The following is a 26,874-nucleotide window of genomic DNA, read 5'->3' on the forward strand; positions in this document are numbered from 1 at the left end:
CATATAAAAATAGCATTCGACTTTTGTAATATCATTTAGCACAACATGCACAAGGCACTTTGAATGGAATACGATTTGCAATACGTATCTGCATATCACATTATTCTTAACTAAAATCAAATAAAGCTTGTTCAACCATCAGTGCATTAGTGAACAGTGCTTGTGATCTTAAGTCAACTGCACACATGAAAGAATAACTGTAAACTACAGTACTGTATTTCCTTAATTATAAGTTTAGCCGGCTGACGAGACGTTAAGCAACGATCAAATTATCTGACAAAATAGACCACGATAAAATTATCTGACAAAATATACCACGATCGAATTCTCAAACAAAATAGACCACATGAACCAACAACGATCGATTTCTGGCAATATAGACCACATGAACCACCAACGATCGAATTCTCTGACAATATAGACCACATGAACCACCAACGATTGAATTCTCTGACAATATAGACCACATGAACCACCAACGATCGAATTCTCTGACAATATAGACCACATGAACCACCAACGATTGAATTCTCTGACAATATAGACCACATGAACCACAAACGATTAAATTCTCTGACAAAAAAGACTTTCAAAGAAAGACAAACAACCACGAACAACACATGGCCCACATAGCCTGACTTAGAACAAAATGTCAGTTTGTTTATTTAACCTACCGTGCGAGACCCTCATCGGTAATCAAGATTGTTAAACACCCCCGTAGTAGTTGTTTATTGTGGTCCTCACTAGCCCAACTGGCAAAAATTGTGGTTGCGATGTATGTTTTTTACGAACTATATATTTCTTTAGAAGTGTAGCAAGGTATAAATGGAAGTGGATGCTCCACATTTTGTATAAGTTATTTTGTGACGACGTGGATGCTCAGGGGAACACTTTTCATCAAACACACATACAAACAAGCTACGCCATTGTAAGAATACTTGAGAGTGGATTGCCTGTTCTGCAGGCATGTGTGTGTCATATTTATTAAGTTGTGTTGGTAATCACAATATTACTGAAAGCTAGTTCAAAACCAAACTTCAACTTGTAGATTTACCATGTCTTCCCAGACTTAAATCTCACGGGCTATACCTCCAACGGATTTGGTATAAGTCACATTAAAAACAAGCATGCAGTGGGGCACAAGTGAATGGAAGATATAATGTATGTCCTAGTCAGTGAAACAGCAACCCAGCTGTACCAAAATAAAAATTTGGAGATCAACCTAGACAGTCTGCCTTTTAAGCACAGGTACTTAGGACAAGGAAATAGTTTATTTTTCAGTCTAACTTTTCTAAATCCTATACTGATTTTTAGTATATTTAATAATTATTTCAATACATTTTCATTTATCTTAAGTGACTATACATATATTTATTCGATCGTTTGACGAAAGTAATAAGTGTGTATCTTAAATATTTCAATTACAGTTTCAAACACACAAATTCATATGTACTTATTCATGTTTTTTTAAAGCACATATCTCTTGGATAAGCTGCGGTACGTGTTTTGAGAATCCGATTGTTTCTACTACATGCACACAAGTTTGATCCATCCAGACATTTGATTGAAAATCCACCAATATTGTACATTGTTCCACCGTAGCTACATTTACCTGCAATGAAAGTATACGTAGTATATAAGAGTTTACAATGTGGATGCTCAGGGGAAACTTGTAAGCAAACACACATACAAACAAGCTATGCCATTGTAAGAATACTTGAGAGAGGATCTTCTTTTTTGCAGACATACGTGTCTCTTATTGATTAAGTTGTCACGTGTTAAATATAAATGGAGGGTCTTTATTTCTTCATTCTTAATTATTTGAGGCAAGTTTTCTCTATTTTTTATTAATTTAGGCAAATGTTTTCAATTTTATTATTTTGGTCAAGTTTTCTCTATTCTTTATTATTTTAGGCAACTTTTCTCTATTCTTTATAATTTAGGCAAGTTTTCTCAATATTCTTATTTAAGGCAAGTTTTCTCAATTTTGTTATTTTAGTCGAGTTTTCTCTATTCTTTATTTTATTACCCATTATTCTTTATTCTTCATATTTTGGCAGCTCATTATTCTCTAGTCTTTTTACAACTATTTTTTATTCTTTTTTTTTGGTCTTTAATTCTCTATTCTTTCCTCAATATTCTCTATTTTGTAAACCCCCCCTAGGACCACGTATATGACATTATGTTCCTAGACTCCAATTCGTCCCTATATTTGACATTTCATTTTGAAGTTTCATTTTAACAATAAAATTAATTCAATACAGAACTGTTGAAAGAAACGCAACTGATATCAAGTTAGATTAGAATATGTATGTTTTTTTTAAAATAAATATGATATCGTACATAAACCCGAATTTATTTATTTTTTGTTCAGTAATAAAAGTGAAGTAGCTCGAATACATGCAAGTGGTTTATTACATGTAGACATATTGACAATCGGTTCCTATACAAATATCCAAGAAACTTGGATCTTTGTCGTGCAAAATACACTAAACACTTTTATCAATCATTCCATGCTAACTTGCAGATAACTATCATTTAATATTTATATAGTACCTTCACAATACCGACACACTCCAGTAGCAGGTGTCAATGGGTGAAGACAATCTGGAGTTGGACAGTTGTAGCTCCTGCAATACTTGTAATCTCTATCACTCAGACAAAACCTTTCTCCATTGAATATGGGAGGTTGTATTTCACCTAGACCAAACTTCTCACAGTAATCTCCGTATTGTTCTCTGCCTGTAAACATAAGCTATATACAACATAACCATAAAATCGGAATATTTACAATTTGAAAAGACTATGTATGCATATTTTGTGATTTAATAATTTTGGTTTCGAGCGCCATTGACAAGAAGTTTCAAAATGAGCTTATGCATCAGAAAAGTTCAACCAGGGATATATTGTGAAAGGAATCTCAGAAAGAAATGGCATCAAATTTCATTTTCTTTTTGTTGCCTTAATCAAAAGTGAAACCGTTTTAGATTCATTGCATTCACCTCATTTATCGCGGAACCATCTCAGTTGTCTCGAGGTAACTCGTCCGTCTCGAGTTTCGAGGTCGCAGGTTCGGTTTTTTGAAGGGTCAAATATCATACAAAGACTTAAAAACTCGACCTCAGTAAATACCCATGTAATATCTATACCGTGGACATTTACACCAGAGACATTCCCATACACAATTAATATATAGGAATTGATAAACAGTAAATACATTATATTTCTAGTATATTTTTGTTTATATATTTGTTATATTAAATTTTGTCTTTGGCAATTCATAATTTTACTGGCAATTCATAATTTTACTATAATAACTTAAAGAAAAATCAGAAAATAATTGAAATTTTAAGAAAAAAATAACGGATTTTGGAAAAAAAGGGGGATAGCTAAAAATAATTGTCCTGTCCCCAAGTACCTATGTTCATTTGAAAGTTGTAGATCTGTATCATGTCGCCACCCAGTTATCAGAACTTCTGGTCCCCTATCCTGTCAATACTTATACGTTGGCATTGCTCACCGAGGTCATGTATTTATCGGAGTGCTTTGTTATGTTTTCCTTCTAAATCAATCAGGGGTGTGCTGATTGATATTAGTCTGGGAAAACATGGTCTATTAGCTTTGAACTAGCTTTTTAAAACTGTTAGTATTCTAACCTCGGTACTTATTGTCTTCATTCATTTTGTGAGTTTTTTTTCAATTTTGTAATCTAATTAACGAGTCAAGATCTCTTCAATTTTGTTTACATTGAGTTCTAATGTAATTTGTGCTACAACACCACTTTCCCTGTTAAAAGGGAGGGGGTGAGCACTTACACTTATTTTAACCCCATTACATTTTTAAAGTACCTGCGCCAAACCTTGCCAAAACCATGAGCCTGTAGAATAGTGGTTGATTTTGGTTACCGTCATCCATACGAGTTTCTGATTTTATGTTATTTACTTAAATTATACCTTTTTTGAATTGTTTCACTTTTGCTATTTATGGGTCTTTTAAATTGTAGCTCACAATTGCTATTTGGATAGAGAAAATTGAACGATCCCCATAAAGTTAAATGAAACCGTCGGAGTTTCTGGTTATTTTAATGTTAAGGAAACTAATGAACCTATGCGTGTAGATATACTGCACTAAGTCCTCTGTGTACCATTTATATAATGGAGCACGGGATAAAAATGAAATTATAGAGCGATGATTATTATTTTTATTATTATTACATTGTCCAATTCGTTCCAATTCGTTAATTAAACTTAATAAAATATGTCATAACAGTTGTTAAATGATTTGGTGTATTCAAATTTTTCGTTCATAATCGATTGATAATACCTTCTTTTCACATTTGTTTACCCTGGGAATAGTATACTAATGTCAGTATACTAATGTCAGTATATTATGTCCCAGCTTAACCTTATCTTTCATTACAGATTTCCTTCGCACTTGTGCTGTGTGGTTGCCGAAATTCTAACTAACGATGGCATGGTTATGTCGTTGAATACGGAGTACGGAAAGACAATATTTCAATAGCAATACATTTTTGGAGATTTTGATAAAATAATGGATTTTCTTTTAAAAGAAAGACTGTGTACACGTGTTGTATAGCAAAACTTAGCCATTCAAGTATATAAAACATATTCAACATTTTTGTTTTATTTGAAATATCAAATGATTTTAATTTTTCAAATTCTCAATCAGTCTTTGTTTTAATTTTATTGTGGAAAGTTGTCCCATTAGCAATCAAATCACATCATAATTAAAGTTCGGAAATGAACAACAATTCAAAATTGAATATCAAGTAAAAAGGAAAAATCATAATAGACAACCATTTTTTTGTTAAGTGAACAATTAAAAAAAAGTGTATAGTATTTACCGTAAGATATTCCGATCAGTACAATTACTACAATGACGGTCAAACTAATCCGCAACATCTTGTAGCTTTGTTCTTGCGATGAATAACCCTAAAACATCTATAATTACTGTATAAATAGTAATAAACACATTGTTAGATATTCAAATTAAGCGTAAATCCTGTTAAATGTGTTAAGCAGATGAAAGGTCACAATGATTTTCATTCAAATTAAAAATGAAGTTGGTTTATTACAAATGTAAAAAAAACCGAAGTCAATGAAAATTGTGAGATTTGAACCTTGAGAGATCTACATATAAAGTCGCTTACCTCTTTTGTTACGGGAGTCAGTAAACCAGTAAAGTTATATAATACTAGAAGAATGCATTAATGGCTGATATCAAGTTTATAATACCTCAAAAATGCCCTTTTCTCGTATCATAAGTTGTAAGCATCCTGTTAGAATCCGCCCTTAAGAGAAGAATGTTAATTTATTACTAAATAAAAACTGGAGATGTACGTGGTATGATTGCCAACTATGTATGTTTAACTATAGCCGACTAAGTATTGAACATTAAATGATTGATTTGGTTTAAAAGATAACTATAAACCAAAGACATCCTTATTTCACCATTCTTTGCATTAAAAAAAATAATAATAAATGTACTATTTTAGATGTATATCCCTTCGTAGTAGAAGAAACTTTTAAAAACACCAAGGGTCGACCAGAAAGCGTAAATTCAAGAGATAGACGTTCATGGCGGATCCAGGATTTTTGAAAGGGGTCGTAATTACCAGAATTGGAAAATATACTGCCGAGCTGAGCGAGGCGATTTTTTAAACGATTTTATGTTTTATGCTAAAAATGACACATTTTCCAAACAAATGGGAGGATTAAGTCCTTTACGCCCCCTGAATTCGCACTGACGTTTCAGCAATTGCAATACCGTGGGTCCTGTATGTCGACACGCAGAGCAGGTTATGCATACCCATACAGAGCACATCGTATCACTGACTCGCATGTTTTAACAGCGGAGCCTATGTTGCTTATATTAATATATCCAATATCTTTTGCGTGCGTGTCTGGACTTTCCAGTCTTTCTTAATTATTTATATGACTTAAAAAGTACTTTTTTCTATGTAGTCTTATGTTTGTAGATTGTTGTTTTCGGCATTTTCTTTTGGCCAAGGCATTGTCTGTTTTTTCCAAATTATGATATTTGATTGTCTCCTTGGTATCTTCTGTCTCAGAATCAATCGTACATCATATTTTACTCATTACCTAAAGTCAATAAGACTCTTATACAATTGGCAATGCATATTTTTCCTTCCATTTAAAAAAAAAATATATAATATTTAAACTTGACAACGGCCGGGAATTCCGCTTGCACGAGTTAATAAAAAGGGATGTATTGCATCCAATGTTTTACGGTTATCGGCCATGAAGATAACTAGTTCAGAAAACTGTTCATCAAACATTTCTCTTTGGCTTAATAAACTTATTGATAGCGACTACAATTTAATGTTGTTTGTTCAATCAGTGCAACTGATATATTTGGATGAACCAATTCGTTTTTTGAAGCAATACTGAAATGCGATTCCTTTTGTTTTTATGTAGTGAACTCATGTTGTTCATTGTTCTAGGCATTGCACATGATCCTGTCTGCATATATTGCACATAAGGGTTGATGTATGAAATCTTCTATGAAGTATAACAACTGATATCACAGTGTTGAACGGCATGAATTCATACCACCAGGTTAAGAGCGCATTTGTTTCTTACCTAAGATGTAAACGATTACGCGCATAGTCGTTTAATCCGTATAGATTCCACCACTGCATCAAGTGTATTACGATATTTCTCCACTCGAGACAGTTAAATTCTAATATTTAAAGCGCGAGGCTTGTCGAACTTTTTGAATAATAAAAATTTAACTGTTGAGAGTGGAGAAATATCGTAATACACGAGTTATAGTGGTGGAATCTGTTTCTCTAATGATTCTTCGAACAAAGTTTATCCTTCCTTTTCAAAGATTTGCAGAAAGTTGTGTTCTTTATATAAGACGTCATCAGGAATGGTCGCCTTTTTCAGGACTCTTGCATAATATTGGTTTATAAAAATTAAAATTTAACTGTTGAGAGTGGAGAAATATCGTAATACACGAGTTATAGTGGTGGAATCTGTTTCTCTAATGATTTTTATCATTCCTTTTTCAAAGATTTGCAGAAAGTTGTGTTCTTTATATGTGACGTCATCAGGCATGGTCGCCCTTTTTCATGACGTCACAATGGGAAATTCAGAAGAAACCAAGAAAATTTAACGTCATAATTAAATTTCGACCAATCATTTGCCGAGAACAGATATTTCACTAGTGAGGAGAAATATTTTTCTCACACCGATCAAGAAATGTGAAAATAGCACAAAAATTAGAGAAATTTATTTCTTACATTTTTTGGTCAACGTTGACATCGTTTACATAAACGATGTACGCGCAAAATAGCCGCGTAGTTATTGATCGTTTATCGTTGAGACGTATAAACGATGCATTTATTTCTGCATCTGTCGTTCAACTAATTCGAGCACGTGTTGTTTTCGCAAACTCCTAGTCATTAATTTCCTGCACTTTTAACTGTTTGTTTACAGTGCTTGTATGTAATCTATTTGTGTCTCACTACGCGGGGTCGATAAAGGTCATTAAACGATGTATTTTTTTCTAGCAGCCTAACGTTCATCGATGACAATATTTCGGGTTAGAAACAAATGCACTCTAAGATTGAGTAACTGCAAGTATACTTAGCAAGCGTGAATCCATAATTTGATATTAAGGATTGGCGCTCTTTCGAATTATGAGTAAGAAGACTATATTTTGACCAAAAAATTGCCAAAAAATCTCTGTAATTTTACCTATAAATTACATTTTTTTAAGGGGGCGCACCTGCTTTGATACTGTATGACATTCTTTTTTGTGTTACTTTTGTTTATATGAGTGACAGCATGATTTTAAATCACAAGTTAAGCTTGTTTTCAGTAACTCTAAGAAAACTCTGATACAGTATGATACTATATATTTATACTTGTCTATTATTCTTTTATTTTAAAGTGAAGTGCTTTTGTCAATAACACGGAACTATAAACAACTGTCATACCAGTGGGAGGTTTAGTTAGCTATAAAATCAGGTTTAACACACCATTTTGTTCGTAAAATGCCTGTACCAAGTCAGGAATATGACAGTTATTTGCCATTCGTTCCGTTGGTTGATAAAGTCTAACATTTAATTTTGCCAGTTTTATGGACTTCCCACTTTTTGAATTTACCTAGCTTGGAGTTCGGTATTTTTGTTATACATTTTTTCTGTACTTATTTCTTATAAAATGCTCTTTGATGTACCTTTTGTAAGATGTGATACTTATCTATAGTCCAAGACAGTTTGTTTCCCTCAAGATGTGACACCTATCTATAGTCCAAGACGGGTTGTTGCCCTCTAGATGTGACACCTATCTATAGTCCAAGACGGTTTGTTGCCCTCTAAATGTGTTTTAGATTATTTTCATCATTGAGTTGATGTCGCCATGGCGTATATCCCGCATCTCAAGGCCTTTAGTTCATAAGAAAACACAAATAATTATGAGATACAGCCATAATCATGAAAATCATGAAAAAATGGGTTCAATGCAAAAAGCCATATATCATACAGATGATTGCATATTCTCCAAACAGAAAGTTGACTTGGTATGCACGCCGAGAAGCGTCCAAAAAGCTTGATTATCGGAGAATGAAAATAAGGTCAAGGTCATGCGACACAAGCCAGACTGATAAATGGCTAACATCCACTTCATTTGAACTTTGGTGTGTAGTTGTCTCATTGGCAAACATACTCCATCTCCTTTTTTAGCTCACCTGGCCCGAAGGGCCAAGTGAGCTTTTCTCATCACTTGGCGTCCGTCGTCCGTCGTCCGTCGTCTTCGTCGTCGTCCGTCGTCTTCGTCGTCGTCCGTCGTCGTTGGCTTTTTACAAAAATCTTCTCCTCTGAAACCACTGGGCCAAATTTAACCAAACTTGGCCACAATCATCATTAGGGAATCTAGTTTAAAAAATGTGTCCGATGACCCCGCCAACCAACCAAGATGGCCGCCATGGCTAAAAATAGAACATAGGGGTAAAATGTAGATTTTGGCTTATATCTCTGAAACCAAAGCATTTAGAGTAAATCTGACATAGGTAAAACTGATTATCAGGTCAAGATCTATCTGCTCTGAAATTTTCAGACCAATCAGGCAAATCGTTGTTTGGTTGCTGCCCTGAATTGGTAATTTTAATGAAATTTTGTCGTTTTTGGTTATTATCTTGAATATTATTATAGATAGAGATAAACTGTAAACAGCAATAATGTTCAGCAAAGTAAGATCTACAATTAAGTCAACTTGACCAAAATGGTCAGTTGACCCCTTTAGGAGTTATTGCCCTTTATAGTCAATTTTTAACAGTTTTTCGTAAATTTTTGTACTCTTTTACAAAAATCTTCTTCTCTGAAACTACTGAGACAAATTTAACCATACTTGGCCATAATCATTATTAGGGCATCTAGTTTAAAAAATTTGTCCGATGACCCCGCCTTCCAACCATCATGACCGACTTGGTTAAAAATAGAACATAGGGGTAAAATGCAGTTTTTGGTTTATATCTCTGAAACTAAAGCATTTAGAGTAAATCTGACAGGTGGCAAAAATGTTCATCAGATTAAGATTTATCTATCCTGAAATTTTCAGACGAATCTGACAACCCGTTGTTGGGTTGCTGCCCCTGAGTTAGTAATTTTACAGAAATTTTGCAGTTTTTTGTTATTATCTTAGATATCATTATAATATCTAATATCTAATACTATTTATTATGATTTTAACCTTATTTTACATGGTTTCCAAAGCATCAGTAAATACAGGTGAGCGACACAGGCTCTTGAGAGCCTCTAGTTTTATATATCAACGTATTTCACTGAATTAATGCCTGCCATACCATTGCCAAAAGCGTGGAGATGATATGTTAAATTGACTGATACACCTTAGGGATTACCATACTTGATATTTAAGGGGACAGGAGGATGATGAGAACGAAAAGCCTCCAATTAAATGCAGGGCAAAGCAGAAATTAAATAAAGAAAAAAAGAATCTTGTTATGGGCTGGTCACTTTGCTGTTTCAGTTTCTGCCTACACATTATAGTTTTCAATATTACAGACAAAATTACAAAAATTAGTCAAAATCGTCATTGATAGGCAATAACACCAATAACTAAGGATGATTTCGGTCATATTGGTATTTTTGATTGATCTTTGTTGTTTGCAGATTTTGCCTATAGACTAATATATTATAGTTTTGATATACTAGTAAAAGGCAGATAGTGTTGCAGGTCCTACGGTGATCTTTGATGCTTAAATCTACTTCATTTGGTCTTATAAGGATAGTTGTCTCATTTACCACAATCATACCACATCTTTTTTTTTTGTAAAAAAAACATGAAATTAGTAAAAAAAATTGTCATTAAAGGCCATTACTCCTAAAATGGTTTTGATCAATTGGACTTTTTGCTGATCATTTTTGCTGTGTTCTTAACACAAAAATTAGTCAAAAATTGTCTTTTAAGGGCAATGACTCAAAGAAAGAGTAATCTGATGGTTTCGGTCAAATTAGCATTTTTGTAGATGTTGTATTGCTGTTTAAAGGTTCTGTCTATCCATTGTATATAAGAAGTCATCTGAAATTTGGTGGAAATTGGAACCAGAGGCTCATTGAATCACTCACCTGGTAATAAATATGCCATTTTGATATTTATTTTTTTCCTTTGTGGCAATCCTAATGTTTGCATATCTGTAGATCTATATTAATTTGTGGCATTTTTTTGTAGGGTTTGTATTGATAATCATTTTTGCTGTTTACAGTTTATACCAATCTATTAAAGTGTTGAACGACAATCTATCATATAACTAGTGTGATAATTTGGCCATGTTGACTGACGTGTAGATATTATTTTGCTGATCTTTTTTACTTTATAAAATTTCTCTCTAACACCTATAGTTTTTGACAGAAAAATGGATAAAAATCATCATTCAGAGGCAATAACTTCTATAAGGAGTCAGTTGATAATTTCCATGATGACTGTTTTGTTGACAAAACAATGCAATCATCTACTTACCTATGATGAGCTTTGAATTGTTTGGTCATAAATCAGTACGTTAGTTTTCTCCTTTGAATTGTCATGCCAGGGCCTTTCATAGCTGACCATACAGTATGGGTTTTGCTCATTGTTAAAGGCTGTACAGTGACATTTTATTACATCCACTTCATTTGGACTCTGGTGGATATTTGTCTGATTGGCATCATACCATATCTTATTTTTATAATGTTTAGAAATTTAGAAGTTTAGGTCTTCAAATAAAATGTCCATTGTACTAATAATATTTCTGACCCATTTCATGTTGAATATGATAGAATTACAAATGGCTATAGTATATTTTATTATATTATAACACCATGTGACTTATGTACACATTCTTTACACATGATCATTAATGTCACTTCAATAATATACAATAAACAACAGCACATGCTTATTAGCCACTACACAAGCTAATAATTTAAACAACATACTATAAACATTAAAACTAAACTGACTTACTATTCTGACACAGAAAAAAATGCATGAAGATGGTCGTAAACTGAATGCCACATACATATTCTATTTATATGACACAAAAATCTTTATCATGATGTATATACTACTAAGTGACTTGAACAAAATTGAGCAAATAAATTGTGATTTAAAGATCTTTTAATAGCGAAATGAAAAGAACCTGTCTAAGATCAATGAAAAGATAAAGAAAAAAAGCTGCTATAAATATATATGATTCTATCACTACATCAAGTGTGATACCATATTTCTTCATTCCAGACAGTTAAATTTAAAAATTTAAAATATAAGGCTAGTCGAGCATTTTTAAGTATCTAAAATTTATCTGTCAAGAGTTGAGAAATATTGTTTTGCATGGGATTTGGTGGTGGAATCTGTTTCTCTAATGGTTTTTAGACAAACTTAATCATTCTTTTCCAATGATCGCAAAAAGTTAAGTTCTTTTTAAGAGACGTCACAACCGGTAATTCAGAGGAAAGCAAGAAAATTTCTTTTTATAATTAAATTTTGACCAATGAAGAACTGAGATCAAAAGAACCAAATGTTGATTAAAAAAAATCAAAGGTCAGGAAAAGAACTAATCACCTTAGAATTAGAGAAATACAGGTACATGTTCATGCTTTTAGGGATGTAGATTTTTAAATTATTTTTGCCTCTTTTTTTTTGGCATGATTAGAACTAACATTTTACATTAATTTTTGATTCATGTCCTAATAAATCTGCCGCTGTACAAAAGGATTGAAGCATTGAAAAACTGATTCAGGGTACAGCTTTAATTAACCAAAATAAAACAGACATTTAATAGTAAACCCACCCAACTAATTCTGAAAAAGTACATATTGCACAATATATTATGATCTAATTACTTTTACAGCATTCACAGATTTTAAACATAATGCAAGTAGGTGGAGTGAGGCATTGGACAATATCTTCAGTAAAACCAAGTTTCAACATGAACAAGTATAATAAAAGTTTATGATAGGGTATACAGAGGAATCACTCTGTCCTGTGTAGGTGCAACTCCCCTTTCATGGTCTATTAAAATTCAATTTATCTTGAGGGATTAACTTGTGTCTGAAAGTGTCTATGTAATTCACAATTTAAGAATAAATGAACAATTGTATACAAATCTAAGTGCATCTACTCCAAAATAATAAGCTGGATTTCAATAAAACTTGAAAGAGGTAGTTAATATATAAAATGTGCATGAAATAATGCCAATTAAAAAAGTGACAAGCTCTAGTCTGTTGTAAAGGGTTATTTTATGCAACATGTTTGCAATGTCAAATTTCACTTGTTTACAGGCTTGAAGAATATTATTTGATATGTTTTGTGCAAATTGATAAAAAAAAATAAAGCAATGTGTAAGCTTTTTAACAAGCTTTTTTTCATTGTGAAATGGCCATTTTATTTCCAGTAATTCTGTGCACATAAATACCCCTCCTTTAACGACCCTCAGTGAATTTAAAATGGAATTTGCCATTCTATAATCTAATCAATTTATCTGTAGTTAAACCGTATTTAGATTTCTAAAATTTTGCAACCTATAAAATGTTGTATATCAAAACATAGAAAATGTAACCTTGCTTGGAAGTTCAATTTGAAAGGTGTAACACGTATTTTTTTTAATACAATTCTGTATCTTTAAAGTTTCAAATTAAAAATTGTATATACTTGCCTTCCACGGTAGTCAGAATTATAAAGGCAGATTCTTGGTTAATCATATTATCAAATGGCTTACAAGTAGCAGATTTGATGCTACAATTTAAATCAAAGTGCTGGAGCACTGGAAAGGTAGTTTATGTCTACTCAAGTGTTTTTGTGACTTCTAACTTTTTATCCTTATGTAATGGAATCCCACCCGACAATGATCACATTCAGACAATAAACTTCATCATTTAAAACTTACCAGAAAATTGAAACTTTAAATTCATTATATGTATAAATGTAATAAATCATAATTATTCAATGATTTAGGGCAAGCATTAACTAAATTTGAGGTTCATGGAAAAAAGGAGTATTATTCATTTCAAAATTGCATTGCTATAACTTACAATAAACTGCTTCGCCGAGCACAGCTGGATACGACCTCAGAGGTCCAACCCTGAACAGTTGGGGCAAAAATGGACACAATACTCAAGCTTGATACAGGTCTGAATTTGGATTGTATTTAAATATTTGACACATTATAGGTTTCTGACACAGAATAAATGTAGTCAAAGAACTTGAAATTGGTTATATGATTTGAATTTATATTCAATTGAAGATTTCTTGCTGTTGTGCAATACACTGTGCTGTTGTGCAATACTTAGTAAATCTGTTTTCAGACTATATACAAAGAATTAGCAAAATAAATTGTGACCCCCAATTTTTTTCTTTGGAAAAAAAATTGACCCCCCCAAAAAAATTTTTTTTTATCCCCCCTCCAAAAATATTTGAAGAGAATTTTCTTTTGAGGAAAAAAAATTGCCCCCCCCCAAAAAAAAAGTGACCCCTCCCCTCCCGTCCAAAAAAATTAATTTTGAAGAAATTTTCTTTTTGTAAAATGTGGTACAAATTAAGGGACATCCATACACTTAAACACAAGTTATTGTCTGAAAACTAGAAAAATGCTTGTTTTAGACCCTTTTTGGCCACTTATTCCTGAACAGTTTGGGCAATTACCCCCAAAATGAATCCCAACCTTCTACTTGTGGTATTGAACCTTGTGGTACAATTTCAGAGCAATCAAAATACTTATACACAAGTTATTGTCCTGAAACTAGAAAAATGCTTGTTTTGTAATTCCTAAACGGTTGGGACCATCACCCCCAAAAACAATCCCAACCTTCCTTTTGTGGTATTGAACCTTTTGGTTAAATTTCATAGAGATCCATACACTTAAACTAAAGTTATTGTTCTGAAACCAAATGTCTTCATAGGACGCCGACGACAACGTGATACCAATATACAACCGCAAAATTTTTTGCGGTCGTATAAAGATGAAAGTAAACTATTTTGAGGACAATTGCAAAAAAGCAATTAATTTTAAAGTATATTGCAAATGTAGAGATCACCAGTGTTAGTAATGAAAAAAACAACCAAATTCTCACAAAAAGGGCATATTTAATGAAGAACCTTTATTGCTTTAATGCTAGACAACTATTTTTTTCCAATATCAAAGATAAGTTTCAATATTGAATGATATCTTATTTTTAAAAATAATTTATGATGCCTAAAAACAATTTCAAAGTTTTATTTAAAAAAAAATTGTAAAGTCATCTTACAGTAAAAAAGATGAGATTTCCAGAAAACATCTTGACAACATCATTAATAGGACATTTTTGTTGAAGAACTTAAATTGTGATGATGTTAGACAACTTGTCTCATTCAAATTTTGAAGATTAGCTTTCATTATGAATATTTTTTTTAATTTATGAAACTTTTCTAATAATTCAGATTAATTCAGTTTATAAATGGACATAGTGAATTTCAGCGGTCCTATAAAAAGTAGAAATTTAATGAATAAATAAATTAAATTCCATGAGTGAAACTTAGCTATGTAACATTTTTTAGAAGTGCATGTCTTTCTAATCTGCTAAAAACTACTTTTTACAATATTTGCCCTATTCATACATTACATGTGAAAAAAATATACACTCAAGTTGATGACAGAAAGAGTTCTACTATACTGAATAAAATATATATACAATTATGATTTGGTGATTTACTTATATATTAAAGCTATAATTCATCCGATCACTGAACAAACCATTACCGGGGTCATACAAAAGGATAATACTATAAATTTATTTCTCATATGAAAATGTCAAGATAGCCCTCTTTTAATGTTCTTAAAAAGAAACTATCATTATCCACTTTTTTAGCTGTATCTGATTGGGTAATTTTTTTATCAATGCAGGGTACAAACGTAAATGTATTGCGTTATAACTATTCCTTGGAACCACAATCAATCCTGTAAATCAAGTTGGTGGAAATTACAAAACCTTTCACCGAAAAAGTAAAATTTCTAAGAGTTTCCCAGTTTCAGACCTAACCAGGATCTGTTTCGGGAAAAACTCTGAAAAAAAAAGGTCAATTTTTCATTTAAATTTTATTTTTTACAATATTCCATCACAAGATGGAATCTTACAATTATATATCATCCATCAATTAATCACCAAAGACAAATGTGTGACAATTTTTATAACAAAGTCTCTAATTATATAATTAAATTAAACCCATCCAAAATAAATATTTCATAAAAAATATACATTTCATATCATCTAAATTAAAAAAAAAAACATATATGAGGGTCTGGATGGGGTTTACAGAATAGAGAATAATGGGCAAAATATGCAGAATAAATGGCAAAAAAATAAAGAATAGAGAAAAACAGGTCAACAAAATAAAGAATAGCGAATAATTGGGTGCTAAAATATAAAGAATAGATAATAATGGGCAAAAAATATAAAGAATACAGAAAAATGACCTAAAAAAATAAAGAATACAGAAATGAAGGATCCCCCATCTAGACCCTCATATATTCAATATCTATCATAAACAACAATGAGTCCTGTCAAAACAGAACTCAACATAAAACAGGTGGAAGGTGTCATTGTACAAACAATTTAAAAGGTACTACAAAAGGGGTTAGTTCACAATCAATGGTAACACACGAAAATGTAATCACAGACCAATGAATTGATTATGACTGTCTTGACTAGGTACTGATACTTTGACTGGTCCTAATTTTATGGCACCAATTCCCATACTGTATGGCAAGCATTCCTTTAAATGAAACTTCAAATGTATAGCAACAAATGAGATGAACTTCCACTTCATACAAATTAAGGGCAAACAACTATTAATATAGTTACTTTCATACGTAAATAAAATCTAGAAAATTTAGAGATTTAGATTCAGATAAATTATCTGACTTAAAATACATGAGCTAAGCTTTTAGCCTTTAGAAAATTTAGAGATTTAGATTCAGATAAATGATCTGACTTAAAATACATGAGCTAAGCTTTTAACCTTTCCATATGAGTTCAGTTTAGACAGGGTTCATTGTACAATGGATTTTCTTGGATACTTAATTCTAGCTTTTAAAGAATTAGCCTTTCATACTAAGTTTAAATCTAAAGTGGTACAATCAAACCTGTATATAAAGGTCACCCTCAGGTGATCTTTAAATTGAGGTTCAAAATGCATATGTATATAAACTATAGTATGAAAAGATGATGGTGACAGACAAGAAAGGCTTTGGCTTAATGAAGGTGACCTTTATAACAGGTTTGGTTGTACATGGATTTACCAACTAATACTTCATACTTTCTACATTTTGATTTCATTTTCACACATATAAATATTTCATAACAACACTCAAACCCTATAATAATATACATACATGTAGGTCCTACTTATAGGAAAACACTAACCTTTGTATGTCTTATGTGTCATTTACAAATTAATCTTTAAAAATAACAACGTTTTATTCCTGATACAGGACTTTTTTTTTTATATTTCCATTCCAATATAACACTTTACTATCAAACACTACACAAATCAACCCTGTTTTACTTCTCTCATTAAGTACAAAGGTAATTCTCAAGACTATGTTTCTGCATATCCAACAAAAAGCTTGAAGCAGCCATCTTGAAAGCACTATTTTTAAGGGTTATCTTCCCTTTTTGTCCTTTGGTCACCGAGGTTCAGATTTAGGATTGAGTGCAGCTTTAGTAGCTTGTTCAGGCAGTTTGGAGGGATCAGATAGAATACTGGTTGTTGTACTCAGTGATGTCAAGGCGTTAGTCACATCTGAAATGAAATCGTTGAACTTAACTGTAGATTCATTTATTTTCGTGGTTTGAAAGAAAATTGTATTTACATGAATATTTGATTTCGCTGTTTTGCCAACGTCTGCATACAAACCTAAATATAATTTTTATTTCATTGAACATTTAAATTTGTGTTTCCCCTAAATCATGAATATTGATATCCCATGAATAATTATGAATCCACAGTATTTCTGTACTAATTTTTATTGAACATTCTTTTATGTACTTTCAGTATTCCACTAATATAGATTATAAGGAGGAGGGTTGAGATATTAACAATACTTTATACCTGCCACGTTTTTATTTGCCTGTTCCAATTTCCTCAAAGACTTGAAAAGAAAACAAACCAATCTACTACAACTTTTAAATGCAAGTTTCAATTACCATTTTAATTTGATTAGAAAATATATTGAATATTATGGAAACCTGTTTTATATATAAAAATGTTCACTTTATAGTTATGTCTCCAGTCAAATGCAGATCCAGGATTTTGAAAAAGGAGGGGGGGGGGGGGGGCACAGGCCCCAAACTAGAAAAAATTTGTAGTGAAACCGTTAAAAAGTCTAGATTAACCATAAATTATGCTCCATAAGAGGGGGCCCGGGCATACACATTACAATCAACCCTGTTGAGCTGCTGACCCTATATGAATAAGTCTCACTCTGTTCAGTAATATTGGATAAATATTAAAACTTCAATTTTTTTTTATTATCTGCCAACAGGAAGTAGGTATCTGACAGATCTGAAAAGTGCTCACTCAATAGTTTCTGAGAAATATGTGACAAAAATATTTGTTGGCACAAATGGTCAAGAAAGTTGATTGCAACATAGCCCCACTCCTAGAGTGAGGGTATAATAACTGGTGACTTACCTGGTCGAAGGTTGACCAAGGAACAGTGTTGATCTAACCAACTCAGTGTAGTTCTACACAGCTCCTCTGTACTACTGGTAGACACCATGGCATTAAACGTGTCAAACAGGTGGGCTATTATCTTTGAAAACTAATAAAATGTCAAGGATCTTTTCTTTTTGTAAACAATACTTTCTTTAATAATTTACAAAACACTCACACTTTTCACCTTAAAATCTTCTTTTTGTCAATTTTATTACATTTTGAAGTATACAAAATTTTTTAAATGTCTGATGATCAAGTTTAGCGCAGGAATAGGACATGTGAAATCATACTGGTATGTGCAAAAGACAAGTCGCAGAATTTTTTATTTAACACAAAGAGAATGTTTAACATAAGAGAAATAGATTGGACAACTGGTGATAATGGGATATCTCTTGATATCAACTCTTGTTATTTAGTTAAGAAAGTAATAAATGGGGAATGTGTCCATGGGACACAGATGATGCCCCCGCTTGCATATCATAATGAAGTTATAAAGGGACATAACTGAAGAAAAGTAAAAGTGATGCTACCCAAATTTGTACTTGATCTGAGTTTTGTTGTAATAAGTGTTGTGTATAAGTCTCATAACATTTAGTTGTGGCTAACTTAAGTTAGAGAACAGAAACGAAAAATTCAGCAAATTTTCCATTTGTAAATAGGCATACCTCAAGAACGGTAAAAGTGATACCACCAAAATTCAAGCTTGATCTGTATTTTATGGTAATAAGCATTGTGTATAAGTTTCATAACATTTGGTAGAGAAAAACTAAAGTTAGAGAACTGAAACCAAAAATTTAGCAATTTTTATGTTTATAAAGGGGCATAACTCAAGAAAGGTATAAGGGACGCCACCCAATTTCGAACTTGATCTATATTATGTGGTAATTAGCATTCTGTATAAGTTTCATAACATTTGGTTGAGGCAAACTAAAGTTAGAGAACGGAAGCGAAAAAATTCAGCAATTTTTATGTTTAGAAAGGGGCATAACTCTAGAACGGTAAAAGTGACGCCACCCAGTTTCGAACTTGATCTGTATTTTATGGTAATAAGCATTGTGTATAAGTTTCATAACATTTGGTTGAGGCAAACTAAAGTTAGAGAACGGAAACCAACTTTGAGACATACGGACGGACGTACGTACAGACGGACAAGGGTAAAACTTAATGCCCCCTCCGCTACGGCGGGGGCATAATAAAAAACTTGCCAAAGGATTGATTATTATCATATCAATATTAATTGTCTTGAGTTATTATCATGGGATATCCAATTTGCCGTTTCAGAATCTAATGCATTCTGGGTAATATTTTCAAAAGTGTACACCAGACGTTGTGATTGGTTTAAAACGTACTAAGCAATGGAACTTCAACCAATGACATAACGTTATTTTTATTTTGGTGTATGAACAATTAGATTACCCATAGCCCTTTAGATTCTAAAAAGGTGAATTCTCCTCTTTTAAAACCTCCACGTTACCCGACAGCTTATTCTAAAAGATCTACATCGAAAAAGGAAAAATCTTGATGCCATAGTCTTTAATAGTTAGTGAGAAAAAAATCAGATGATATTTTTGTGATAAGGTTTTGGACCTTTTGAGTGTAAAATGTCATTTGTATTAAGTAGCACTTTATGCATGTGACATATTCGTTACAAAGGATACAATCCAGAATTTCCAGTTTGTAAGGGTTCTAGTTTTAACATATTCGTCAAACATTTTCTTGAGCTGATCAGCCCTCTGCCTAGTCACAGGAACACCAGTGGCCGGAAGTTGTGCTTGACATTGTCTGTAAATATAAAGAATCCATTTACTTATTGATTGTTGTTAAATTTATCCAATTATCACCCCTAAAAAATCAAAGCACTGTTGGTGCTGTAAGGCAGCCAATCTGATTTGAACATCCATACATTTGAATTACTCCATTAAGTCATTTCTTAACACATTCTTTATTAAAAAGCAGTTGTTGGAATAGAAAAGAACAGATTTGTGTATCAATTTATGACACAAACCACTACACGCACATGAAAAATTATTAAAAGCCAAATTTTGCACTATTAAGTAATTTAATATGTATCTTACCCTATCGCATTATTTAATGTTTCTATCTCATTCCTCAAGATTTCTGCTTCATTGTGCATTTGTGCTCTTTCTTGTTTTAACTTTTTACAATACTCAGCAGCTACAAAAAAAAAGGAACAAGTGATGACCTTTACCGTAAAATATTCAAATACTATCGATTTAATAAAATAATATATTCAAACATTCAATACATACAGTATCATCATGAGAACATTTTAATTCATTTAATAAACAAACAAGTTCTTGCCTCTTCTACTTTTAGATTACTGGATCAACCAAAAACATGTGTTACCAGTGCTTGGCAAACTATGGCTGTGTTGACGAGATTTAATTTGGCATCAACAATTAACTGATTCATACAATCTTTATTTTGCAATTTATTGTGGATTTATTATTTTTCGTGGGATACCAATTTTCGAGGATTTCATGGGGACAGGTGAACCACAAATTTAACTTTTTCGAACAAACATTGTTACTGGAAGTTTTCATTATTCATAAGCATTTCTATCTACAAAATGTGTCAGTATGAAATTAAACAATTGTGGCAGCTTGTATATCTTTAAATCAATATTTACACTTGACACTAGTATTTTAAAATTTACTTACTTTTTTGTAACATAGCTGCTTTACTGATTTTGGCATTACTGTTTTGCATTATTGCTGGGATTAAAACATGAAGGGTATCAAAACCATGCTAAAATTATAAATATAAATAATGATAAAACATGTTATCCATATAAATATGAATTGGATTTCGAATAAAACAGCATATTCAAGGTGCTAAACATCATGTGTTTTTAAATGTATAATTATGGTAAAATGTTTGATGCACAGCTAGATTTAGTAAATTGTCATAAAATAAATTGTTTTATCCTAGAATTTGTAATAAAACAACAACAAAATAAATGGAGAATTTGTCCATGGGACACAGATGATGCCCCTGCTTGCATGTAACGTTATAAAGGCACATAACTCAAGAACAGTAAAAGTTACGCTACCCAAATTTGTACTTGATCTGAATTTTGTGGTAACAAGCATTCTGAGAGTATTGCATGACAATACATAGTCCCCTATCGGTTAAAATCTCATTGTTTTTAAACAAAACACTAACTTGATCTTTAACTTGTCATGTTGTAACTATATAACAAATATCAAGTCAATGTCTTCAAGCATGACAAAAAAAAAGTGTGGAAAACTGATTATTTAAGTGAATTTTCTAAGTCCAAGGACCATAACTCTGCACAAAATCATCAGACAGGAACAAAATTCGAACTTGATCTGTAACTTGTCGTAATAATTCTATATCCCAATTATCAAATCAATATCTTTAAGCATGACGAAAAAAAAGTGTGGAAAACTAATCATTTGAGTGAATTTTCTAAGTCCAAGGACCATAACTCTGCACAAATTAATTAAACCTGAACAAATTTCGAACTTGATCTGTAACTTGTCATGATAAAAAAATACACCAAATATCAAATCGATATCTTCAAGCACGAAGAAAAAAAGTGTGGAAAACTTATTTGCCGGCCTGACAGATGGACAGACAGACAGACAGACGGAGAGCAAACCTAAAGTCCCCTTCGACTTCGTCGGTAGGGGACTAATGAGCATTGTGTATAAGTTTCATAACATTTGGTTGAGGCAAACTTAAGTTAAAGAATGGAAATTTGTAAAGGGGCATAACTCTAGAATGGTAAAAGTGTCGCCACCAAAATACAAACTTGATCTACGTTTTGTGGTAATAAGCATTGTGTATAAGATTCATAAAGTTTGGTTGAAGCAAACTAAAGTTAGAGAACGGAAACGAAAAATTCAGCAATATTTCCATTTGTAAAGGGGCACAACTTTCGAACGGTAAAAGTGACACCACCAAAATTCAAACTTGATCTGTGTTTTGTGGTAATAAGCATTGTGTATAAGTTTCATAACATTTGATTAAGGCAAACTAAAGTTAGAACACAGAAACCAATTTCGGGACGAACAGACGTACAGACGGACGTACAGACAGACAAAGGTAAAACAGATATTTTGTATGATTTTTATTTCCTAGTATAATTTTAAAAGGAACATTGTCTTGCTGAGTCAAATAAAACATTGATTGATTGATTATTTGGTGTTTAATGACACTTTCAACACTATTGTGCTATTTCATGGCGGTCAGTTTTTATTGGTGGAGGAAGCCGGAGTGCCCTGAGAGAACCACTGACCTTAGGTAGGAAAACTGACAATCCTAGTCAATTAAGATTGGAGTCAAGTGCTCCTGCCCTGTGCGGGATTTGAACTCACATCCTCAGTGTTGACAGGCTAGTGATACAATAGTACGACTACTTACACCACTTGGCCACTAAGGCCCCTTCAAATAAAAGATTACCACAGACTATTTTAAAGACACAAACCTTGATATTAAATCTTCTCTTCTGCTCTGATGACCTGTGTATTGCCTCTTTGTCTTTGTTGTAGCCTGTAGGAGAACCCTGAAATCAAATGCACAGGTGCTGGATTTAAAAAAAAATTCCAACTACAGATATGACAACTGTTTATTATGCTTTTAATTGTGTTTTATAAATATATACATGTATATAATATGTATTTATAATATTCTTACATATATTTCTTCCACTTTATTTTTCATATCAAATAAACTACAATTTTCACAGCAATAACATATTATCTTAAAGTTTATACAAAATTTTCAGAGATCTCAATTGTAATGCATTTTTTGTTGTTGCTTTTAACATATATTTTTTGGTCTATTTCATAAATTTTCAATTGATTGTATCACTGTAACCATATAAATGCTGGTACATATATCATATTTCCTAAATTCAGATGCAGTTCAACGAGTTCTTTATGCATACAAAATTTCTTAAAATCTGAAATATCTTACAATTTATACATATGCACATTATAAAATTGATGTTATTTCAAATTTCAGCAGCATTTATCCTTAAACATCTATACTGATGTCTAAATAAACTAATAAAGAATGAAATTCAAAGTTGATAATTGTATTGAAATTCAAATTTTTCTTTTCTGAGCTAAAAATAATAATTAATAATCATGATAATACTATTATTCTTTTTTTAATTCATTAATGCAAGAACAAGTTGAGTATATTCTCAAGTGTTGGGTTGCTGTCTCATAAATATCACACTCCTCCTTTCACTCAAAGAACTTACAAGTGATGTATCCAATGGATTGTCAATGGACTGTATAGGACTGCCAGCAGACGACACAGGACTGAGAGGTACATGTATGTCAGCACTTAGGGATGTATTAACTGTAGTAAGAAAATAAGTATAAAATACTGAAAATAAACTGTTATCAAGCTTTTAGTTTGTTATATAAAAAAATTCGTAAGGGTTCCGCGGAACCCAGTGTCTCGCCTACTTTTTCTGTTAATCGCAGGCTCAACAACAATGAGGAAGTAAATCAACAAAAATATTCCTCTTGATACTATCTTTTGATTGTAAGAAGCTTCTGTCCAAGTTTGGTAAAAATCGAGGATAGTTTATGAATCTAATAAATGTTTAAAAACTTTACCTGCAGACTGAATGTAATGTTAACTGGAAGAAAACAAAATTTCCTTCTAATTACTAGCATTTGATCATAAACAAGCTTCTGTCCAAGTTTGGTACAAATCCAAAATAGTATAAGAAAGTTATTAAAATTTTAAAAACTTTAACCACAGAGTGAATGTGTTGTTTCCTGGCAGAAAATCTAAGTCCATTTAAAAGTAAAATACTGAAAAAATGGATTTATTTTTTTACAAAATTTCCTTCTAGAAACTAGCTTTTGATCATAAACAAGCTTCTGTCCAAGTTTGGTACAAATCCAAAATAGTATAAAAAAGTTATTAAAATTTTAAAAACTTTAACCACAGAGTGAATGTGTTGTTTCCTGGCAGAAAATCTAAGTCCATTTAAAAGTAAAATAAGGAAAAAATGGATTTTTTTTTTTACAAAATTTACTTCTGGATACTATCTTATGATCATAAACAAGCTTCTGTCCAAGTTTGGTAGAAACCCAGGATAGTTTAAGAAAGTTATTAAAATTTTAAAAACTTTAACCACAGAGTGAATGTAATATTTCCCGGCAGAAAAACTAAGTCCATTTATAAGTAAAATACGGAAAAAATGGAATTTTATTTTTACAAAATTTACTTCTGGATACTATCTTATGATCATAAACAAGCTTCTGTCCAAGTTTGGTAGAAATCCAGGATAGTTTAAGAAAGTTATTAAAATTTCAAAAACTTTAACCACAGAGTGAATATTTGTGGACGCCGCCGACGACAACGACGACGCCGACGGAATGTAGGATCGCTATGTCTCGCTTTTTCGACTAAAGTCGAAGGCTCGACAATGAACTATGAAGTATGGTAAATTCTTGACATCAACTTGGGAGAAATTTATTATGAAATGTTATGATGACAAAAACTGTTATAAGACTCCTTAGAACAAGGAAATCACAATGCTTAAGAAATTGAAGATTTTCTGAAAGTTTCTGGAAAATTAAGTCAGAGACTTAGAATTAAAGGATAAAAGAGTGTTAATAAATCATAAATAAAAGAACAAAAAAGAATAAATGATAATTATGCACTATGTGATTTGCATTAGCTAGCACAGGGTATAATAAATATTGTTATACAATTACTTACTATGAAAAGTAGGTTTACCAATAGATGATAAAATACTAGACATTTCACTGTCATCTGTAATACTGGACTTCAGTAAGTTGCTGTCTGTCTTTACAGTCTGTGGAAGATAAATACATACAAGATTTATTGATATATCATATGTAACATTATAGCTACAAGTAGATGCATTTGATTGAAAAAAGTACAGCTATTTCCCTAGATAGCTTTATCCATTGCACAAACTTACTGAAAACTTTAAGTTTGGGGTCAGTTGAAAAGGGGAAATCAAATATCTCCTAGACAGATATGATGGCAGGTAAGCATGATTAACCCAAGATATACTATGTCTCCTACTCTTCTCTGTTTGGTCAGATTTGATCAAAATGCTTTTCAACAGATTATAACTTAAACATTTTGTTTAATCTGGTTGTATTAAAGAAGAGCAGTCCTTAAAAATTCAGCACAAAACATGTTTAACCCCGCCACATTTTTGCACCTGTCCCAAGTCAGGAGCCTCTGGCTATTGTTAGTCTTGTATGTTTTTTAATTTTAGTTCATTTATATGTTTTGGAGTTTAGTGTGACGTCCATTTTCACTGAACTAGTACACAATTCTATTTAGGGGCCAGTTGAGGACCACCTCCGGGTGCGGAATTTTCTCGCTGCGTTGAAGACCCATTGGTGGCCTTCGGCTGTTGTCTGCTCTTTGGTTTGGTTGTTGTCTCTTTGACATATTCCCCATTTCCACTTTGAAAGGACTATTAGATAGGGTCTGTTTGACTGGAGTAATCAAATTACTATTAGCTGATGGCAGGGATAGAGAAGATATGGTCTGTTTGACTGTAGTAATCAAATTACCATTAGCTGATGGCAGGGAAAAGGAAGATAGGGTCTGTTTGACTGAAGGTATCAAATTATTATTAGCTGATGGCAGATATAGAGAAGATAGGGTCAGTTTGACTGCAGTAATCATTTTACCATAAGCTGATGGCAAGGATAGAGAAGTAAGGTCTGTTTGACTGGAGTTACCAAATTATTATTAGCTGATGGCAGGGATAAGGAAGATAAGGTCCGTTTGACTGGGGTTACCAAATTATTATTAGCTGATGACAGGAATAGAGAAGATAGGGTCAGTTTGACTGCAGTAATCAAATTACCATTAGCTGATGACAAGGATAAAGAAGTAAGGTCTGTTTGACTGGAGTTACCAAATTATTATTAGCTGATGGCAGGGATAGAGAAGATAAGGTCCGTTTGACTGGGGTAATCAAGTGACCATTAGCTGATGGCAGGGATAGAGAAGATAGAGCCTGTTTGACTGAAGCAATCAAGCTACAATTAGCTGATGGCAGTAATAGAGAATATAGGAATATAGGGTCTGTTTGACTGGAGTAATCAAATTATCATGATCTGATGGCAAGGATAGAGAAGATAGGGTCTGTTTGACTGGCGTAATCAAATTACCATTAGCTTATGGCAAGGATGGAGAATATAAGGTCTGTTTGACTGTAGTAATCAAATTGGCATTAGCTGATGGCAAGGATGGAGAATATAGGGTGTTTGATTGTAGTAATCAAATAACCATAAGCTGATGACAGGGATAGAGAATTTTGGATTGGTTTGACAGTAGTAATCAAATTACCATTAGCTGATGGCAGGCAGGGATAGAGAAGATAGGGTCTGTTTGACTGTAGTAATCAAATTACAATTAGCTGATGACAGGGATAGAGAATATAGGGTCTGTTTGACTAGAGTATTCAACATTTTAAAGAACATTTTACTCTTAACAATAACCACAATAAACCTATTTCTCGTATCAAACATTAACTAAAAGAACTAGCCAAGGAATTTGTTTTTGTCCTGGCCGATAAAGCTGCTAATAATATTATTATTGTTTGACGTAAATTTTACATTGAGGTTCT

General features: G+C 32.3%; 2 protein-coding genes across 3 annotated transcripts in view; both read right to left on the bottom strand.

The window, feature by feature from the left end:
- Positions 1–1,304: 1,304 nt before the first annotated feature.
- On the bottom strand, positions 1,305–5,308 carry LOC127711348 (uncharacterized). 2 transcript variants are annotated; one of them, XM_052217376.1, is made up of 4 exons: positions 5,171–5,308; positions 4,865–4,952; positions 2,557–2,742; positions 1,305–1,612 (listed from the first exon to the last, which is right to left on the bottom strand). In XM_052217376.1, the coding sequence occupies exons 2-4, from the start codon at positions 4,920–4,922 to the stop codon at positions 1,458–1,460; spliced, it is 399 nt and encodes a 132-aa protein (XP_052073336.1). In that variant the 5' UTR covers positions 4,923–4,952; positions 5,171–5,308; the 3' UTR covers positions 1,305–1,457. The 2 variants fall into 2 exon arrangements, with proteins under 2 accessions (XP_052073336.1, XP_052073337.1); XM_052217377.1 differs by having other exon boundaries at positions 4,865–4,961; positions 5,171–5,297.
- A 6,024-nt stretch (positions 5,309–11,332) lies between these two features.
- Positions 11,333–26,874, bottom strand: part of LOC127711428 (MLX-interacting protein-like) — a 35,258-nt gene continuing 19,716 nt past the window's right edge. Inside the window, exons 11-18 of the mRNA XM_052217479.1 lie at positions 24,975–25,071; positions 23,494–23,594; positions 22,711–22,788; positions 20,918–21,005; positions 20,312–20,411; positions 19,895–20,018; positions 18,213–18,342; positions 11,333–17,321 (exon numbers count right to left, since the gene is read on the bottom strand). Coding sequence (XP_052073439.1) covers positions 17,206–17,321; positions 18,213–18,342; positions 19,895–20,018; positions 20,312–20,411; positions 20,918–21,005; positions 22,711–22,788; positions 23,494–23,594; positions 24,975–25,071 — 834 coding nt within the window. The 3' untranslated portion in view covers positions 11,333–17,205. The remainder of the gene's footprint in view (positions 17,322–18,212; positions 18,343–19,894; positions 20,019–20,311; positions 20,412–20,917; positions 21,006–22,710; positions 22,789–23,493; positions 23,595–24,974; positions 25,072–26,874) is intronic.

This window comes from Mytilus californianus, unplaced genomic scaffold (assembly GCF_021869535.1).
Source record: "Mytilus californianus isolate M0D057914Y unplaced genomic scaffold, xbMytCali1.0.p SCAF_8, whole genome shotgun sequence".
Taxonomy (NCBI): domain Eukaryota; kingdom Metazoa; phylum Mollusca; class Bivalvia; order Mytilida; family Mytilidae; genus Mytilus; species Mytilus californianus.